Source organism: Dipodomys ordii, unplaced genomic scaffold (genome assembly GCF_000151885.1).
Source record: "Dipodomys ordii isolate 6190 unplaced genomic scaffold, Dord_2.0 Scaffold45, whole genome shotgun sequence".
Lineage (NCBI taxonomy): Eukaryota > Metazoa > Chordata > Mammalia > Rodentia > Heteromyidae > Dipodomys > Dipodomys ordii.
In genome coordinates, this window is record NW_012267261.1 from 12,726,775 (window position 1) to 12,745,933 (window position 19,159).

Here is a 19,159-nt window from a genome sequence, read left to right on the forward strand (position 1 = left end):
GTGGTGTTGTTTGCTTGCTTTTTCTTTCTTTCTTTCTTTTTGCAGTACTGGGATTTGAATTCAGAGTCTCACGCTCGCTCAGCTTGCTTGCTTGGCTGGTACTCTACCACTTGAGCCGTGCCTCCAGCCCTGCTTTTTGCTGGTTATCTTGGAAACAGTCTCATAGACTCTTCTGCCCTCTTCTTCATCTCGTTTTTCTCTCTCCCTCCTGTGTTGTCCCCTCTCCCCCAACCCCAGCCACACCTCTTAGTCTTCCTTCTTCCCAGACCATCACCCTCCTTACTCTGTAGCTCTGGCAGTACCTAAGTATGTCCATGCTTTGCTTGTCTTATCTTGTTATTATTTCCCACTCGGAATCCATTGTTCAACAATAAGACCACCTACCTACCACCTGAAGAAATTTTCTAGAACCCTGGGAAATACTCCCAGAGAAGATGGCACAAAGATGCCACCTCCGGAGACAATTTCCTGCATTGTTGATTTTGATTTCTGCAGTTAACTGCCTGTGAACGGGAGCGTTGGGGAGGGCTTCAAGGGCAGCAGAGGTGACATTCCTTCCCAGGTTGGCAAATCCTCACTTCTGTGCTGGTGGGATGGTGGGGTGTCTGCCCTGCTTTCCCACCTCCTGTGCCATTCCTCACTGGGAGGAGAGAGCTGGGCACAGAAAGCCACTGCAGCCAAGACTGCACTGCTGCATTGCGGCTCTGGGCTGTGTGAGACAAAGAGAGAGATTGCCACCTATTGACAGATGTGCCACCTGCAAAGAGAAGGTTGTATAACTAGTGGCTCCGCCCTCCCTGCTCTGCAGATCCGTCACTGGGGGTCACTAGGCCTGTTGCTTTCTGCATGCCATCACTCATGTTCCCATCATTACTATTTCGCCTAAGAATGGGGTATGACCACCCAAGGTGCCAATGAGAGCACCTAATGGAGGAACTGAGAATAAATGGCTCACTGCAGTGTCACAACCATTCTCCAAGGATCAATATTTCCATTTCCCACACAAAGAACCTGAGGTTTATAGCAAGTGCCTTGTCCATGACCCCAGCAAGTAAGAAACAGAAATAGGATGTGGGGAATTTAGATCTAAATGTCTAATGCACTCAGCACTTTGTCCTGTGACACTTGCTTATTATTCAATTCATATCTTTATTACAATTCTTAAGACATCTGGATAGGAAAACAAATCATTGCAAATTTAGTACAGTCCTTGCTCTGCCTCTTTCAAATTCTCTAGCCTCAACAGTTCAGCTCTGTTGAGGTGATAATAACATTGAACTTAAGGAGGTGCTGTAGAGCTTAAATCACATACTTAACAGGGTAAACAGGATGCATGGAATTTAAGAATGGGAATTTAGTTTTCTGTGGCCTGAAGATGTGGGTTTGAATCTGAGTGCTTCTCATTTTGTAGCTATGGGACCTGGGGGCCAGTTACTTGACCTTTTGATCTTTGATTTTTTTTTTCATCTACAAAAGGGAACTCCTAATAATATACATGACCTTGCAGGATTGTTCACAGAATAAGATGAAATCATATGTCTGTAAATTTTCATCTCACTATTTAAATACTAGTTGTTAAAAAAAATACTAGTTGTTAATGATTTAAGTTAACTCTGGCCTTCTCCAAATAGATTTCTTGAGAACTAGTTCTGAAGAATCATGACGGCTGAATTCATAGAAGAACTGTTGGGGTTTTTAAATTTTAATTATTTTTATTTAGTTATTTTATAATTTTGTATTGTGATTAAGTGATTACATAAATTTCACAAATTTCACAGTATTGTGAGATAGTGATACTTAAAGTCACAAACACATTCTAACCTTCAGGAGGCAAATTGTCATTATCGTGGCCTATAAAGTTTGTGAATTCTGTGAGCTTTGACAATACGACTATTCTTCCACATGGGGAGATATATACATTTCTTTCCTTTTGCTTAGTGTTAGCTGTTCCCTCTCTCCCTCTCCTTCCCTCCCTCCCATTGCTGCCCTTGAGTTGTTTAGTTCATTTTCATCAATGTCTAGTGCAGCTGATGGGCCCCTCTGTTGTATGTTTTCCTTTGTTTCTCTTTGATTCTGCGCCCTCCTCCTACCTTCTCTCAGATGTGCACATTATTTTTATTTTTAAGGCGTGTGCACTAAAAAACAACATGAGGGGAAAGGAGTTTCTGTGTGTGTCCCAGGCTTCTGCAGGCAGCCCTATTCAGAATTCCTATATATTACACTTTACAGGCAGCTTACTTTCCAGTTTCGGTGGACCTCCAAATACACAGTCCATTTTCTCTCTGCAGTGCAGGGTGGGTATTTGATCCTATTGTACTTTAAGCTCAAAGAAATAAAAGGAGTAGATAGGAACCCACGGCTAGCTGGGGAGGGTTGTGGGGTTTTCCTTGTTAGTGTATACACCCAGTGGGCAGACGTGGCCGAGCACGTTTTTTGTGTGCATTTGTGAGGTCTGCAGCTCCTATAACACACCCACAGGGTTATAGTGTCTAGTAGAAGGCAAGAGAGAAGGTTATACTATCCCAAAATTCTTTACACTGCTCAATCATCCTTTATCTACCTTTCTACATTCCCAGGCAAAGTTCCCATATGAGGTCCCTGCCTGGAGACGGCTTGATTTTTATCTCAGCTCCCCATTCAGGAAACAAACAGCTCTCCAGTCCCCCAGCCTTCAGGAATTACTTCCTCTTTTCTTCCCTGCCTGCCAGCTTTATTGAATTCTCCTTAGCAACATCCAAAAACGAATCAGTTTAGCAACAGCTTGAGAGCCAATGAAATGTGAGCGTGCAAATAACTTCTAGACCAATGGGAGCCCTCCATGCCCAGCAAGCTGGGAGAAAAGAATAACCTAGAGTTTGCAAAGCATCCTCCAGGTGGCAGCAAACCAGCTGTATTGGATGGCTCTCCAGCCTCTTCTTAATTTCTTCCCTTTCTCTCTTCCCTTTCTTCCCTTCTTTCTTCCCTCCTACTTCTTCCTTCCTTCCTTCCTTTCTCCTCTCTCTCTCCTTCCTCCTTCCCTCCCTCCCTCCCTCCCTTCCTTTCCTTCCCTCTTTCCTCCTTTCCTCCTTCCCTCTCTCCCTCCCTCCCTCCCTCCTTCCCTCCCTCCCTCCCTCCCTTCCTTTCCTTCCCTCTTTCCTCCTTTCCTCCTTCCCTCTCTCCCTCCCTCCCTCCCTCCTTCCCTCCCTCCCTCCCTCCCTTCCTTCCTTCCTATTCTTGGACATTTAACCAGGCATAAGAATTTTACTGTTACAGCCTTGTGGATGTGAGTTCTTTGCTTCACATGGTAGGAGCGACCCAGGGGCATGGCTTTGCCATCTTTGTTGGTTTAACATGGCTAATGCCAACCCAGAGGGTTTAGGCCTAGACTTTGGTGACTCTCTTAGCATCCAATGAAGAAGAAGGGCTTGGAGAAATCTCAATTCTCCATTATTGTACCACCTGTAGGGCTGTGAATGAGTAGGAATGAAGGAATGTGTGACCAACAGATTAGTGCCTGTGAGTACTCACATTTTCAGGTGGCATAGACAGAGGCCATTCCCATCCCTGTTAGTTCTGCTGCACATGTTGGAACAGGTGTCCTGCCTGGCAGGTGGCTTGAGGGTCATTCTTTGAATAGCTTGCCCTTCTAATGGACAGGGAATGGATACTCAATAATAGCTTGTCCACGTTTCTATGACTCTGTCATCCTTCTGTTGCCCTTTGATATTGCTTTGAATAGTTCATCGTTCATCTTTTGGTTCACATTTCTTGACAGTGTTTCAATTTCTGCCTGGCTTGTTCTTTTCTTCCTTAAGGAATCATTTAAGACATGGAATTTTCAGAAAGTCTCATTTGATTGTTTCCTTCCTCCTCCTCTTCTTCCAGCTTCCTGGGGCTTCTGATTTTTTAAGGGTCTCTTTGTTTAGGAATCACGGAGCTCTGTGTGTGTGTGTGTGTGTGTGTGTGTGTGTGTGTGTGTGTGTGTCTGTGTCTGTGTCTGTGTCTGTGTCTGTGTCTGTGTCTGTGTATATATATGCACATGCACACATGCTCATGCTCAAAGCCAAAGCTCTTCTCCCTTAACTTTCTGGCTCAAGGCTGCCACTCTAACATTTGGGTCATAGCTCCACTTTTGGTGGATAATTAGAGAGAGGGATGTCACAGATGTTTCTGCCTGGTCTGGTTTTGAAGCATGATCCTCAGATCTCAGCCTCTGGAATAACTAGGATTACAGGTGTGAGCCACCAGTGCCCCTCTTATGGAGCTTGTTGAGGACAAAGATTGGTCCCTTGTATTTCCAGCTCTCAACATAGGCATATACTAGGTAGGTGATAAATACTTTTAAAAGAAAGGAAGTATACATGAAAGACATGATTGCTCTTGGAGAAGTAATCTTGGGGACTCACAGGCCCCTGAACCTGGGTCAGAGTAGTGCTGGCAGTTCCAGGAAAACACTTGGCTAATGAAAATCCTTCAACCCCATGACCTGTGGCTCCAGACCCAAGTCCAGGCCCGAAAGATCATCACTGCCCTTGGCTCATCATGTGGTACGTTTATCTCACTGACATGGCCTCCTTCATGATCTGTGTTTCAGGAAGAGCTGAGGAGCAAGTCCAAGATTTGTGCCAATGTGTTTTGTGGAGCTGGCCGAGAATGTGCAGTCACCGAGAAGGGAGAGCCCACCTGCCTCTGCATTGAGGTAGGTCCTGGGGTCAGGAACTAGAGGACAGTGGCCAAGGACAGCACCAGCAGTGTCATCATCATTATATAAGCACTCCTCATCTGTTACATCTTGATTGCTTTTTCTTTCCCTCCCCTTCTCTCTCCCCCTTACCCCCCTCCTTCTCTCTGTACTGAGGCTTGAACTCAGGCCCTTCCTGTTCTTAGCTCACTCAAGGTTAGCACCCTACCACTTGAGCTATACCTCCACTTCCAGTTTTTGCTGGTTAATTAGAGATAGGAGTCTCGTGGAATTTCCTGTCCAGGTTAGCTTCCAACTGTAATCCTCAGATGTCAGCCTCCTGAATAGGATTGTAGGTGTGAGCTCCTGGCACCTAGCTTCAGATGCTTGATTTTTGAATGCAGGAATATTGTTTTCTTTTTATAAAAAAAATGATCATCTAGGGATATAGCTCAGTGATAAGTCCATGCTAAGCCCCTGCTTAGCATGCCATAGGCCCTGGGTTTGATCTCCTTTCCAAGGTCAGAAGAGAAAATAAGCTGTATAAGAAGTTTCTTTAATTTTATTTTTTTAACAAACAAAAAAATTAACCAGTATATGGGTGCTGGGTAGGTAGCTCAGTGATAGAATGCTACCCTAACATGCTGGCTTTGATCTCCAGCAAAACAAAATAAATAAAAGTTCCATAGTATAGACATTTGTATAAACAGAAAATAATCATCTTTCCCCCTTATCCCTTGGTCCCATTAGTCTGTCAGCCGCTTGATCTATATAGTTCTGAGGTTTTTTTCCTATGTTAATATAAATACAAAGTGTCTCCCTGTTTCACATAGAAATGAGATTATAGTATTTACAGCTATAGAGAGATACAATTTGTATTGTGTTCTCATCAGCATATCAGAAAACCCAGTCGAGAGCAGACCATAAAGTTTTAACTCGTTTTTTAAACTGCATAATACTTAGTAATACAAAAGAACTAGATTTATTCAACCACTTTTTCAGAGATAGACATGAAAATGGTTCTTTGGGTGTTTACCACCCCCAGCAGCCACAGGCTAGTGTAAATATCTGCTGTCTTAGCTCTAAAGATTGATGGCCATGAGTGCCTGTTAGGTCAAAGATTATGCTTTTTTAAAAAATGGTGAATGGAATGTAGGTTTTGCAGTTTGGCTTTTAAATGATATTTCAAAAGCAAAGTGAGCATTTGAGAAATAGGACTTTAATACATGTTTACCCCCTGACATAAATACCCTGGGCATGTGGCCTCTTCCCCCTCCCCCCTCCCATTTGTTTAGCCAACAGAAAATGGAGAAACCCAGTTCTTTTGGCAAATAAACACTCAGCTTAGTTCCCAGATTCAGGACTCACATCCATCGCCCCAGAAGCAGGAATATGCCAACCAGGAAACCTAAAAACCTGATTCTCCTGGGAATCTGTATACTTGAGAGGTCCTCACTAGAAGTTTCCTGGCCACTCTGTGGTGGCATAAATCTGACTCTGAATCTGGAAACTTGGTATCTGTTCTTAACTCAGCTACACACTTTTTTCCTAAGAGATGCTACAAAAGTCGAGCCCGCTTTTGGTTTTTCTCAGCACCGAGTAAGCACTTCTCAGTAAATAATGACTAAAGGAATACATGAACTTGCTTTTTCCCCTCCTCTCTTCCCCCTTTAAAACCACAGAAGTCTAAAGAATTTGAGTTTGTAATCTTGGCAGTTTTAATAGCAAAGCTGAACCTGATTGCCAAATGAACTTTATTCCACATTTTTTTCCATACTGATTTCTTGTAGTCCAGTCCCATGCGTCACAGCAGCAGTTGTGAAATTAGAAGGAAAGCAAAATGCTTCCCAACTCTACACAGAGTGAGAGATCCTTATAGGCCCCAAGAGATCTGGAGAGGGTGTGTGTGTGTGTGTGTGTGTGTGTGCAAGAGAGAGTATATGGGTCTCCACACAGCTCTGGCTGCTTTGTGTCATAAAGTGTTGAAATTTTAAGGGATCTTAGATCATCAAAGGCATTGATTGATTTTGCCCAAAGTGACAAACTCATAACTACCAATTAAATGTTCATTCTGCTAATTTGATCAGATGAGGGGAACATCTCAGTCCATTTGTGCTGCCATAACAAAATACCTGAAGTAGGCAGTTTATAAGTAATACAAATGTAGTTCTCACAGTCCTGGAGGCTGGAGAAGTGCAAGATGAAGAAACCAGACCGATTTTCTGTCTGGTGAGAACCCAGTCTCTGCTCCTAAGATGGCAACTTGAACTGGATCCTCACATGATCCAAGACAGAAGGGTAAGAGAGAGACCAACCAAATACATGTGAAATTTCCTTTAGGAAGGCCTTAAATCCATTCCTTCATAAGGTAACCACCTTCTAAGAGCCTCACCTCTTAATACTAATGTATTGGGGGATTAAGTTTCAACATGAATTCTGGAGGAGACACAAAGGTTTCAGTCAGAGCAGGGTATTGCCCTACAGAGTAGAGAGCCATGGACTATGGTGGACATAGAGGGCCCTGGAAAACTGTAAGGCCAAGCAGTGGGCCAGAGTTGAGGCTCCCTGGGCCTGGTGCTTTCTAGGTTCTATCCAGAGTGGTGAAGAGCTGTGTGTGTGTGTGTATGTGTGTGTGTGTGTGTGCGCGCGTGCATGGGCAAACACAGGTATACAATGGCACCTATGTGGGCACAAACATCCTCCCCTGGCTGTGTTTCAGCAATGCAAACCTCACAAGAGGCCTGTGTGTGGCAGTAATGGCAAGACCTACCTCAACCATTGTGAGCTGCACCGAGATGCCTGCCTCACCGGATCCAAAATCCAGGTTGATTATGACGGACACTGCAAAGGTAAGGTGTGCTGAGACCACCCTGTTCCAGCCCTGGGGAGACACCAAACAGAGAAAGACATCCTCACTGAGTTGGGGACCTTGACCATAGCCGCCTCCTAGAACTGTGGGACACCACTCAGCTACTGGGAGATATACTCTCCTGACATTCATGAGCCTGCTGTCTTGGCCCTATATCTAGCCCAGGCCTCTGCCCTGCGTTTCCTGCATCAGTGGGCTCCCAGTATTTTCTATAGCTAGAGAATAAGTAAGGCACCCACATCAATAATCAACAATGCTAAGAGAGTTCTTAAATGAATTCCAAGCCTTGTTAGAAAGTAGACAGTTTTTTCCTCCCCTGCTTTTAAAACATTTGGGCACCTCTCAGTTCTGTAGTTTTGTTGTCTTGCTTTTGCACTCACTGCTATTAGAGTAAGAGAGGAAAAGTCCCAAGTTCGTGCTTATTAGACCCCAGCTCCCTGCCAAGCCATAGTCCTGCTCAGCCTCTCTCAGTCTTGACCTTTATGAAGCCGTTTCTCAGGAGTAGAGCCTCTACTCCATTCCCTGTCCAGAAAGAGTCTCCAGGAGAAATCTCAGAAGTCCAGGAAGCCCCCATCCACCTACCCAACAGGAGGAAGTGTGAGATCAAAGGGGCAACTCAAGGGACCCCAAATGTCAGACAAAGCAGGAAAGAGAAGATTCCTCATCTCTGAGCCTTAGAAGAAGGGAAGGAGATAAAGATTTATGATAAAAAAAATTTTTAAGTTTAAAAGCATTTTCCTTTGTGTAGGGGCAGTTTTAATCCTAGAAATAACCAAAAACTTCTTTAATTTGGGCTTTGTGTTATTGGGTTTGGCTTTGATTTGGGGTATTTGTTGGTTTGTTTTATATTTTAGAGACTTGTTATGTGTAGCCCAGGCTAGACTTGAACTTGAGCTCTTCCTCCCTCAGCCTCCTGAGTGCTAGGATTAGAAGTATAGACCACTATACCTGGCTCTTCACTTTGAATTACATATTTTCTTCTTTTGTCTTGCAGAGAAGAAATCTGTGAGTCCATCTGCCAGCCCAGGTGAGGGCCTATTTGGCTTTTTTTTTTGTTTTTTTTTGTTTTCATTTTTCTTCAGTGTGCATGTAGTGTAGCGTGGAAATCTTGTCTTGTATAATCCCTGCCAAACTCACAACATCTATGAGATCTCTGTGTGACCTAGAACTTGCCCCTTCTCAGCACAGCTGAGAAAAACTACAAAAGTGCATTTCATTTTTGCTGCTCACTAAAGCATCTGGTTAGATCTTCATGTCATGGACACGAAAGACATGGACAGCACCAGAGGCCTTCCTTCAGCCCCTGCAGAAATGCTCATATTATAGGCCCTCTGCTTTGGAAGACACAGCTCTTTTTTTGTTGATCCACTACTGGGGCTTTAACTCAGGGCCTAGGTATTGTCTTTTCACTTTTTCTCTCAAGACTGGCATTCTACCACTTGAGCCATAGCTCCACTTGAGGCTTTTTGCTGGTTCACTGGAATTAAGACTCGTACATACTTTCCTGTTCAGGCTGGCTTTGAATCATGATCCTCAGCTAGGATTACATGTATGAGCCACCGGTGCCCGACACCAACACAGTTCTTTTTGAAAGTGGGTAATTGGAAATGCTAGCAAAGTAGAGCCTGTGGATTTTGTATTAATGTGAATTTAAATTTCATCATCATTGGTTACAGACCCCTTTAACATATACTTGCTGTGGTTCTTCACAGTCAGCCTGTGGATCTCACTATAATCACCTTATAGAGGAGGAACTAGATGCTGAGAGCTGAGTCAACCTAAGTCAGACAGTTCGGGAGGGTAGAGGGGAAGAGAATACTCCTATATGCATTCCCCTGGCTCCGTGCCCTTTTTATATCCCCATATTTAGTCATCTTTCAGAAGTTTCCTCTTGCCAGGGCTTTCTCTGCTTCTCCACCCAAACCTCAGCCCCACCTCAGTCTGCATGGCTTGCAGCAGTAACATGAGCTGTCATGTTGACCACTCCTCAGCTTTATTTTCTGTGCTTTCGATCAAGACAGTGCTGGTGGCATGAAACTTGTCAGGGAAGCAAGTTTTAATCTAAAAAAAAAAAGTTTTGGGAAGTCCAGTGACATTCAGAATTGTAACACAAGCTATGCACTGGTGGCTCCATCCTATAATCCTAGCTCTTCAGGAAGCTGAGGTCTGAAAAGCACATACACACACTCAAATAAAAAAGTTATAACGCTATTATGTATGTTTGTTCATCTCAATTCATCTTGGAGCCAGTGATTGCTAATCTTTTTCCCTCCGCTTCCCAAAGTTAATGAAGATACCTTTAATTTCCTGCTCCATTCTTTCCCTCGTAAGCAACAAAAGCTCTGTTTCCACCTCCTATCTTGCTAAATGATTTAGAGAGATAAGCTTGACTATCACACTTGTACTCCTGGGTATGATGATCTTGTCTGTCAGCCCTACCCCCCCCACCCCTCTGCTGCCGGGTTCTGGGAAGGTTGGACGAGATGATACATGCATACCTGCAGAGATGTGGCTCAAACCCCCAGGCAGGAGTTCTGGTGACAGAGGTGCTTCCTCCCACTGCCCAGCCGATATCCCACACACCCCCTTTCCTGCAGTTGTTTGCTATCAGGCCAACCGTGATGAGCTCCGACGTCGCATCATCCAGTGGTTGGAAGCAGAGATCATTCCAGATGGCTGGTTCTCTAAAGGCAGCAACTACAGTGAGATCCTGGACAAGTACTTTAAGGTAATCAAGAGCTGGATTCCCACCACTGAGCCCCAGAGAAAGGGAGCTCCCTTGTGCAATGCCCAGCCCCCCCGAGGCTCTCCACTGGGCATCATTTCACAAAGCGGTGAAATTCAATGCATTGTTACAGCTTGATCAGTCGGGGTCCAGCTGTCAACCTCTGGAATCCAGCACCCCTGCTGCTCACTCTGAGCAGCTAAAGCACAGAGGTCTTCCTCAGCAAGACAGTGAGAAAAAGCCAGGCTCTCTCTCTTGAGAGACACTGTGTGGTGGTCCAAAGTCTCTCTGATCTGACCCAATATTTCAGCCTCTTTCCTGCCCAGTATGAAGTCACTCTGAGTCACTACTTTGACCACACATGGACTGACATTTCATTGGTCCAGAGGTTGTTCATGAACCCAGACAGCACTGTCACCCACTACATTTAGTTGAAGAGACACAGTTCAACGAGGGCAGAAGAGTTGCTGCATTAAAGGAGAACGTGAGAGAGGGGACAGTATTTGGCAGCAATGTGGACCCAGGTCATGCAGCTCCTTCAGAGAGCTCGCGTTGTTAGAAACAGCTAAGGGTCCTCTTCCAATTGACTGACAAGAACACACACACACACAAACACACACACACACACACACACACACACAAAATAAGCCAGAGACCCCACACAGCATACACAAAGTCACATGTCTCACAGATACACATTCAGTCTCCCACAGTTCCTTCCACAGGGCAGTGCCAAAGCCTCCGGCACTTCAGACACACATCTCTTAAGTTGATGGCTAAGACAGTGAGACTCACTCCCAGGGCCTGCTGTCCCAGAGCCCAACCAGTCAGGAGTTGGGGACAGCTCCAGGCACCCAAGGGACTTCCTGGCAATTCTGCAGCCACCTAATATGCTCCATGCTAATGTGTTCTGGTATTTAACTGGCATTTAACTTTCTAATTGCCATGATAGACCCCAGAGATGGAGAAATCCTGGGCTGTGTTAAAATAGGTGTTTGATTACTTAAGGCTTCTCAGGTGTTAACTGGTTTTAGCTAGAAGTTTCTCTTTCTTCTGACAGAGATTTAATCTGTCTGGATTCCCTGTGTCTCTTTGTTTTGTTTATTTTGTTTTATTTTTGGTGGTACTGAAATTTGAACTCCAGGTCTAATACTTGCTAGGAAGGTAGTTTACCAGTTGAGCCACACTCCAACCCTTTTATGTTTTAGTAGTTACTTCTCTCATACTTTCTGCCATACTTTTTGCTTGGGAGTGGCCTCAGACCACAATCCTCTTCTCCATACCTCCTACATAGCTGGGATTATAGATATGTACCACCACATCCAGCTTATTGATTGAGATGAGGTTTTGTTAGCCCTTTTTCTTGACTGTGAACCTCACTCCTTTTAATCTCTGCCTTCTGAGTAGCTGGGATTAAAGGCATGCACCACTGTACCTAGCCCCATATTCCCAGTTTTTGAGATCTCACTGAATGAGAAAGCCCGGTCCTTCTTACCCTGCTTTGTGTCTTAAACCTCTCTGACATGATAGAGCACTCATGGCAGGGGTGGTCCCTCTTCTACAGGAAAACACAAAACTTTGTTGAGCATGAGAGCTGGACAGGAGCAAAAATATAACTAAAGAAAATGGTTTTTCCAAAGCCAAATAAATAGTATTTGCAGGGCCTGTTGTAAGCAGTGACTCTGTGATTATAGCATGGAGCTGGGGGACCAGGACACTCCCTCCAAGGGGCCTCTTGGGACCTTGCAACCATCTGTAGCAGCCTTTTAGTGGCACCTGCCTGGGGCATTTCTATCACCTGCTATTAGATTGATTCCCAAGTTCCTGAGCCAACCTGCCCCTCAACACATCTCCCCACCACTGTGTGGACTCCCAGAACAAAACCACACAGCCTCCTGGGAAAGTAACTTTCCTCTAGGGCATTCTCCAAGCCAAGAAAGCTTGCTCATGAGAACAAACAGCAAGTCTCTCTTCCTAGACTCTGGTAGTACTTCCAGACATCAGGGTTTCAGAGAGAGAGAGAGAGAAGAAGGAAGAAGGAAGGGAGGGAGGAGAGAAGGGGAGAGAGAGAATTTCTAGACCATTGAATTGTTCCAGGGCAGAACTGAAATGTGTTAAGAACAAGACAAGTGCAGAAGGTCAGGCTAAAAGGGGCCGAGATGAACCTGGGGATTCTACAGAATTTCCTGACACATCTTTTCATGCCCTTTCTAGAACTTTGATAATGGTGATTCTCGCCTGGACTCCAGCGAATTTCTGAAATTTGTGGAGCAGAATGAAACTGCCATCAATATCACCACCTATGCTGACCAAGATAGCAACAAGCTTCTCAGGTGAGGGCTGGGTTCTGCAGGGGTCCCCTGGGGAAAGAGCCCGTGGGGAGGAGGGGAGGATCGGAGCCCCTTCCCATTTGCTAAGAGTCACCAGTGCCCATACGAAGTACAAAGAAGAGTAAGAATTCAGTCCTGTTCTAGTCTGTGACTGTTATAAACCAATACATTGGACAACACCGATATCTGATCAAATAGTTGCTATGTTCAGGCAGAACACATAAAATATAAATCTTAAATGATGAAAGTCTCAACCCAGCAGAGTTGTTTCTAAGAGTGAAGAGTGATATTACATTGGTTAATTTTCTGAAAAAATTGCATTAATGTGGTACTCATTATAGGTCTAAAATCACTTCAGTTCTGATTTTGAAGATAATCAGTGCTGTTTCTTATAGATCTCTCTATTTGTATGTATATCCTTCTCCTTTCCTGGTATTATTCAAGAATAAATATGGTTTAAAAAAAATGTACTATTGGGGGATGGGAAGGTGGCTCAGTGGTAGAGTGCTTGCCTTGCATGCATGAAGCCCTGTGTTCAATTCTTTAGCCCCACAGAAACAGAAAACACCGGAAGTGGCGCTGTGGCTCAAGTGGTAGAGCGCTAGCCTGGAGCTGAAGAGCTGAGGGACAGCACCCAGCCCAGAGTTCAGTCCTCACCACTACTAAAAAACAGAAAGTACTACTAAGAAATGTCCATGTGGTTTCCGTACACATCAATAAGAATTAAAAATAGGAAAGGCACTTCTTGTTTAAAAGAAGTACAGAGGCACTACTCTGGAAGGGGTTTTCTTGACAACTGTCCATGACCTTAAAAAGCATAGAATCTGCCAATCCTTCCTATTTTGGTAACCTGAAATTAGATAATGCTTTGTAGCTTCAATACAGTATTTGGCCTTCCTGCTATCCCAGAAAATGAGAAAGTTTCCGCCCTGTCTTTTCATGACAGAGAATGGGCTCTGGCAGCAGAAAATGATTAAGTCGGGACTGAAATCCCAGCCGACGGATGGTAAAGGAACTGAGGCTCTAAAAAACTTTCTAAAATGTCTCTTTCCAGAGTGTTGATAATTATGTTTGGGTATTCTTTCAGATCGCTTTTTTTGTTATTTTTTTTCCTATGTCACCTATCATATCTCTTCTATGTTGAGTTTTCTGGTTCGATTGACTTGAGAGTCATACCATGTGGAAAATCAATTGCTAGCGGAAGATATGAAGGGAGTGAAAACATCTGTCAATCACGGTGGACAAGCCCATTCATCAAACTGTAGACATCCAACGGGGAATGTTTGAACAGTTTGAGTAATCTGACATCCAGTTTAATAAAGTGAAGTCAGATGTTTACAGGGACAGGATAAAGACTGGCTGTGACCAGCCAGTATAGAGGGCAGGTTTTTCAATGAAGCCTTCCTCTTCTTTCCCACCTCCCCCTCCCCACACTGCCCAGAGGTCCCTAGGTATACATGAAGCTGATGTCGGCTTGCTTTCTTGGGAGGGAAGCCGAGGGCTTGCTGACACCTCTCTCCTGCGCTTTTCTTTCAGAGGACTCTGTGTCGATGCTCTCATTGAACTGTCTGATGAAAATGCTGACTGGAAACTCAGCTTCCAAGAATTCCTCAAGTGCCTCAACCCATCTTTCAACCCTCCTGAGAAGAGTAAGCCTGACCTAGTACTTGAGAGTTGCTGGGAATAGAGATGTTTGGAGGCCAAGATAGAGAGGATTGTGAAACTCTCTAGAACTAGCAAAAACAAAAAAAAAACTTCCACAATTCTATGATAACCTCACCCCATTATTTCCATGATGAGGTCTCTCTTTTTTTTTCATGTTGCTGGAGCTATTTGCTCAGACGTGGTACCCCTGAGGAACAGACAGATCTTAGGTGGGGAAAATGGACAGGTGTGCAGACTATAGCAAAAACACTCTATTCATACCAAACTCCTGTCCCTATTTTCGGTCCAACAGAGTGTGCCCTGGAGGATGAAACGTATGCAGATGGAGCTGAGACTGAGGTGGATTGTAACCGCTGTGTCTGTGCATGCGGAAACTGGGTCTGCACAGCCATGACCTGTGACGGTGAGCTGGGCCTCAGGCAGAAAGAGGGAGCTGTGTTGGAAATAGAATGAGAGATGGCATGGGAATGATGAGGAAGGGGGATAGTAGCTGGGAACAACCCTTAAAAAAAGAAAGTTGAGATCATTGAGAGGTGATGGCATGGTAGTCAGATCCTGATGTCAGAGAGATCTTGGGCTAAAAGGTATGTTGGAATCACTTGGGTTCTTTCGGGGCCTAGGCTACAGCGGTGCCAGCAATCAATAGTGAATCATCTCAAAGCCAGGTTCAAGCATGCCAGCGACCATTCAGGTTGGAGTCAAGACAGAGAAGGGTGTTGAAGCCAGGTCTGGCATGGAAAGTCACATTAGTTGAGGTTGGAATCGGACCTCAAAATTATGCCAGATGAGGTAAACTAAAGTAAGATGTTAACTAAGGCAAGAAAAAGTAGTCTGGTATTTGGAATTATGTTCAGAAAAATCTGATAAAACAATGATTAGGAAGTAGAGGTCAATGCTCTAGGAGAGATTCCAACAAGTAGCTCAAGAGCACCAACAGTATAAATGGAAACCAGTACTATTTGAAGAATCAAACCCAACCATAGGACCAGGTTTCAGTATGGAAGAGTGAGCAGGAGGCTCCCTTAACTCTATGATTAGGTAGAAAAGCAGGAAAATGCTGTTTGTAGAAGTTACTAGAAGCCATGACCAAGCTGAGCTGCTAGGTACTGGTAGCTCATTCTGGAGGCTGAGATCTAAGGATCACAGTTCAAAGCCAACCCATACAGGAAAGTCCATGTGACTCTAATCTCTAATTAACCACCAAAATGCCAGAAGTGGAGCTATGACTCAAGTGGTAAAGCATTAGTCTTTAGCAAAAAAAAACAAAAAACAAAAAACAAGCTCAGTGATAGCACCCAAACCCTGAGTTCAAACTCCAGGACTGGCACAGACGCACACAAAAGACAAAGCTGGGATAACCAGACCACATACATTATAGCAACAGAAACCAGTGGCCCAACTAACCTTCACTAGGAACCTTCTTTATGTCCTTTTTAAACTCCTTTCCATATACCTAACTGCTCCAGCTCTGGCTTTATAAAGGTAGCCTTCCATCTCTAAAGTGCAGGGTCAGTGTGCAGCTGATTTATAGAACTAGAACAGGTGATCATCTGGGTAATAAGTTGCATTGCATATATCAAACAATCCCAATTATCAATCTCATAAGCCATTGCCCATTTCCACAGTCACACAGCTCTGGACAGCTGGTCCTTCCTCCCAGGCAAGCTCAAGTTCCATATTCAGAGCTCTATGGATTGGGAATAAAGAGCAATGCAGAGGGTGGCAGCCCACAGGCCTCAGCACAACTTGGTGCATTGGGCATCAATGTAAGAGGAGATTGGAGAGTCTGTATTCTGAGGTGTTTTTCGGGCTCTTGTTTTAAAGCTAACATTCTGGCCTTAGATCACAAATTCCCAAGGGACAGCAGGACCTGGAGACAGTACAAGCAGAAGACAAAGGGTGAAGGGAAACTGCCCTAAGGCGTAGGTTGTTGCCAGGGTCCAGTATGTCCTAATGGTTAGCTTGTATCTGATAAGCAAGATTCCTGGGCACCATCCCAAACATACCGAATTGGAATGTGTGAAAAGAACAGCCTGAGAACCTGTATAGTTCTTGTAGATAGCACTGTGAACGTTTGGGAAGTATTGCAAAATGCAATAGTTATTGACCCTAACTGCATAGAATCACTTAGAGAAGATTTTAACAAGAACAAAACACAACAAAACTGGCATCCAGCCCCCCACACTTTATATGAATAAAGTCAGAATATCTGAAGGAAAAAGCTAGGCAAATTTAGATTTTCATTTGTTCATTTACTTACTTTTTTGGCTGTGCCAGAGACTGAATGCTGGCACTTGCTAACCAAGTGCTCTCCCACTGAGATATATCATTAATCAGCAATTACATATTTAAATATTCTCTGGGACATTTGTGGGGGGAGGGAGAAAGAGTGTGAATGATTGAAAATCACAACCCTTGAGTAATTTCCTGAACCAGGATCCAGGTTCTCAGCATAGCTTTGTCTGCAGGACCAACCTGTAGCATGAGTATGCTGAGCCCACCTAAGTATACCTAAGTACCTGGAGAATAAGCCCCATCACACATCTCAGCATACAAATGAAGGAGACAGTAGGAACCAATGCCAGAGAATGATTGGATAGATCTCTGGTTGACAGTGTATTACCTTGGAAGTTACAGTGGCATGGGACCCTTCATGCCTTCACACAGAAAGGGAAGTGATTCACCTCTCCTTCTACAAGTTAAATGAGAGATGAATTAATAACCTGTGAGGCTGACCGTGGTAGATCCTTTACCCACTACCACTCTGAGTTTTTATTTTTTCTTGCAGGAAAAAATCAGAAGGGAGCCCAGACTCAGGCAGAGGAAGGGATGACCAGATACGTCCAGGAACTCCAAAAGCACCAGGTAAGTGGAATCCACTGGGCTGATTCAGGTGTTCCGTAGACACCAGGCCCTTACACCACTCAGACATTGCCTAGTGCTCCAGGAGACACACTTTGATCAACACAATAGATCTTTTCTGACAGCATCAGACCTCTACTCTCAGCCCACAATGCACATAATTCCTTGGTGGAGTCTTCAAACAGCCCAGCAGGCCCCAGCATTTGTAGGTTACAATTTGATGGGCGGGCTGCCTAAGTTCAAATCAGCCACTGTTAGCATTTCCCGCTGTGACCAGTGCCTAGATCCAAAGACTATGCACTCCATAAAAGGAGAATCTACAACTTACTCATCCTTATAATCTCACACCCAGTCCAGGGCCAGGTATATACTCAGTACTCAATGAGAATGACATAAGTGGAATGGGACCACAGTCAAAAAAATGTAAGTGAAACACCCATGCTAGAGAATAGTCTCTGGTTGACTTGGGAGACTCAAGAAGATAATAAATAAGAATTCTGCACAGATTCTATGTAATTAAGTTGAAGACCTTCTTGAGGAAAGGTTTTTTAGGAGGTGACCCATTAACACATTGTAGAAAAATCAGATCCTGAGCCTGTCTTTCTACTGATTTATTGTGGAATTGTAGACAGGACAGTCTACCTTACTTTGTTTGTAGACAGGTCTAGGAAGAATCCTGCTGGACCAGTTTTTGAAGTCTGTAATGTAGAAGAACTGCTAAACTACTGAGATGAAATATTTGACACAGTTAAAAGAACTATTGATATTAATAATAGTTGCTTATGTTTATTGACTGGTCTGTGTGCGTATTTTGTCCTTATCACTGATTGAATAGAAATCTCATGTTGGAGGTTTAAGTAGATGCAGAAGCTTCTAATCTTTTCCGTTTCCCAGTTCTACCAGCCTCGCATGTTCAAATGAGTTCAACCTCATAGAAGGAAAACTAAAAACAACATCCTAGAGTTCTTTTAATTGGGGTGGAGAAGTTAAGTGATTGGATCACTCTCCACAGTTGCAGACAGTGGGGAATGATTCCAATAACTAATATTTTTAACTTTACCCCACTTGTGGGGGTTTACTCAGGAGGCAGGACTCAATAAAGTGAGTTTATTGGGATACAGGACCAGCAAAGAAGCGTCGAGGAGTGTGCATTCAGTTGCTACCATAGGCATGGAGGACTTAGTTCTGTTGGGAAACTCTTGAGAACAGAGTAGAGTCCCTGTGCCCAAGGTAGGAGGGAGCCAAAGGGATCTCTACAAAACTTCCCAGCAATCATGTTCTACCACCAGGAAATGACCATGCCATTTCTGTCCACCGGCGTGTGTGGGTGCTGGCAGAATGGGCTCCTAAAGGTAGGCCTTAGGCAGAGAGAGCTGGTGCTGGCAGTAAGAAGTCATACCATGTTCACCAAAGCACAGTGGCTGTGGATGGAACACCGTGTCTGATACATCTACCCACAGTTTCCTGTTTCATTTGTTTTTCAACTTGAAAGATCATTCATATGTCATAAAATTCACTCTTTTCAAGTGCGTGATTCAGTAGCTTTAATATTTTCCTAAGATTATAAACCACCCCCACTATCTAATTCTAGAACATTTTTAGCATTCCAGCAAGAATCTCCATGCCAATTAGAAGTCACTCCCCATTCTTCTTATCTCTAATGGACCTCCTGGCACGATAGCCCTGCCTATTCTGGAAATATCATATAAATGAAATCATACTTCACTATCTTACTTATTGCACTTAGCATAATGTTTTCAAGGTTTCTGCTACCAGAAGGAATTAGTATTTCATTCTTCTTTATGGCTGCGTAACATTTCATGCATGCGACATTTCGGGTATCCATTTCATAGATATATCTGTTGTTTTAGTTTTTTGGCTCCAATGAAAATGCTGACAGGAACATTATGCTAAAAGATTTTATATGGACATTTATTTGCAATTCTCCTACCTACCTCAGAGTAGAATTCTGGGTCCTATGTTTAACTTTTTTTTTTTTTTTTTTTTTTTTTTTTTTTTTTTTTTTTTTTTTTTTTTTTTTTTTTTTT

At 43.8% G+C, this 19,159-nt stretch overlaps 1 protein-coding gene across 1 annotated transcript in view; it reads left to right on the plus strand.

Moving 5' to 3' along the window:
• Nucleotides 1–19,159, plus strand: part of Fstl1 (follistatin-like 1) — a 56,569-nt gene that overhangs the window by 31,209 nt on the left and 6,201 nt on the right. The window contains exons 3-10 of the mRNA XM_013019446.1: nucleotides 4,574–4,678; nucleotides 7,380–7,509; nucleotides 8,524–8,556; nucleotides 10,127–10,257; nucleotides 12,469–12,587; nucleotides 14,121–14,233; nucleotides 14,542–14,652; nucleotides 17,038–17,114. Of these exons, the coding sequence (XP_012874900.1) occupies nucleotides 4,574–4,678; nucleotides 7,380–7,509; nucleotides 8,524–8,556; nucleotides 10,127–10,257; nucleotides 12,469–12,587; nucleotides 14,121–14,233; nucleotides 14,542–14,652; nucleotides 17,038–17,114 (819 nt within the window). The remainder of the gene's footprint in view (nucleotides 1–4,573; nucleotides 4,679–7,379; nucleotides 7,510–8,523; nucleotides 8,557–10,126; nucleotides 10,258–12,468; nucleotides 12,588–14,120; nucleotides 14,234–14,541; nucleotides 14,653–17,037; nucleotides 17,115–19,159) is intronic.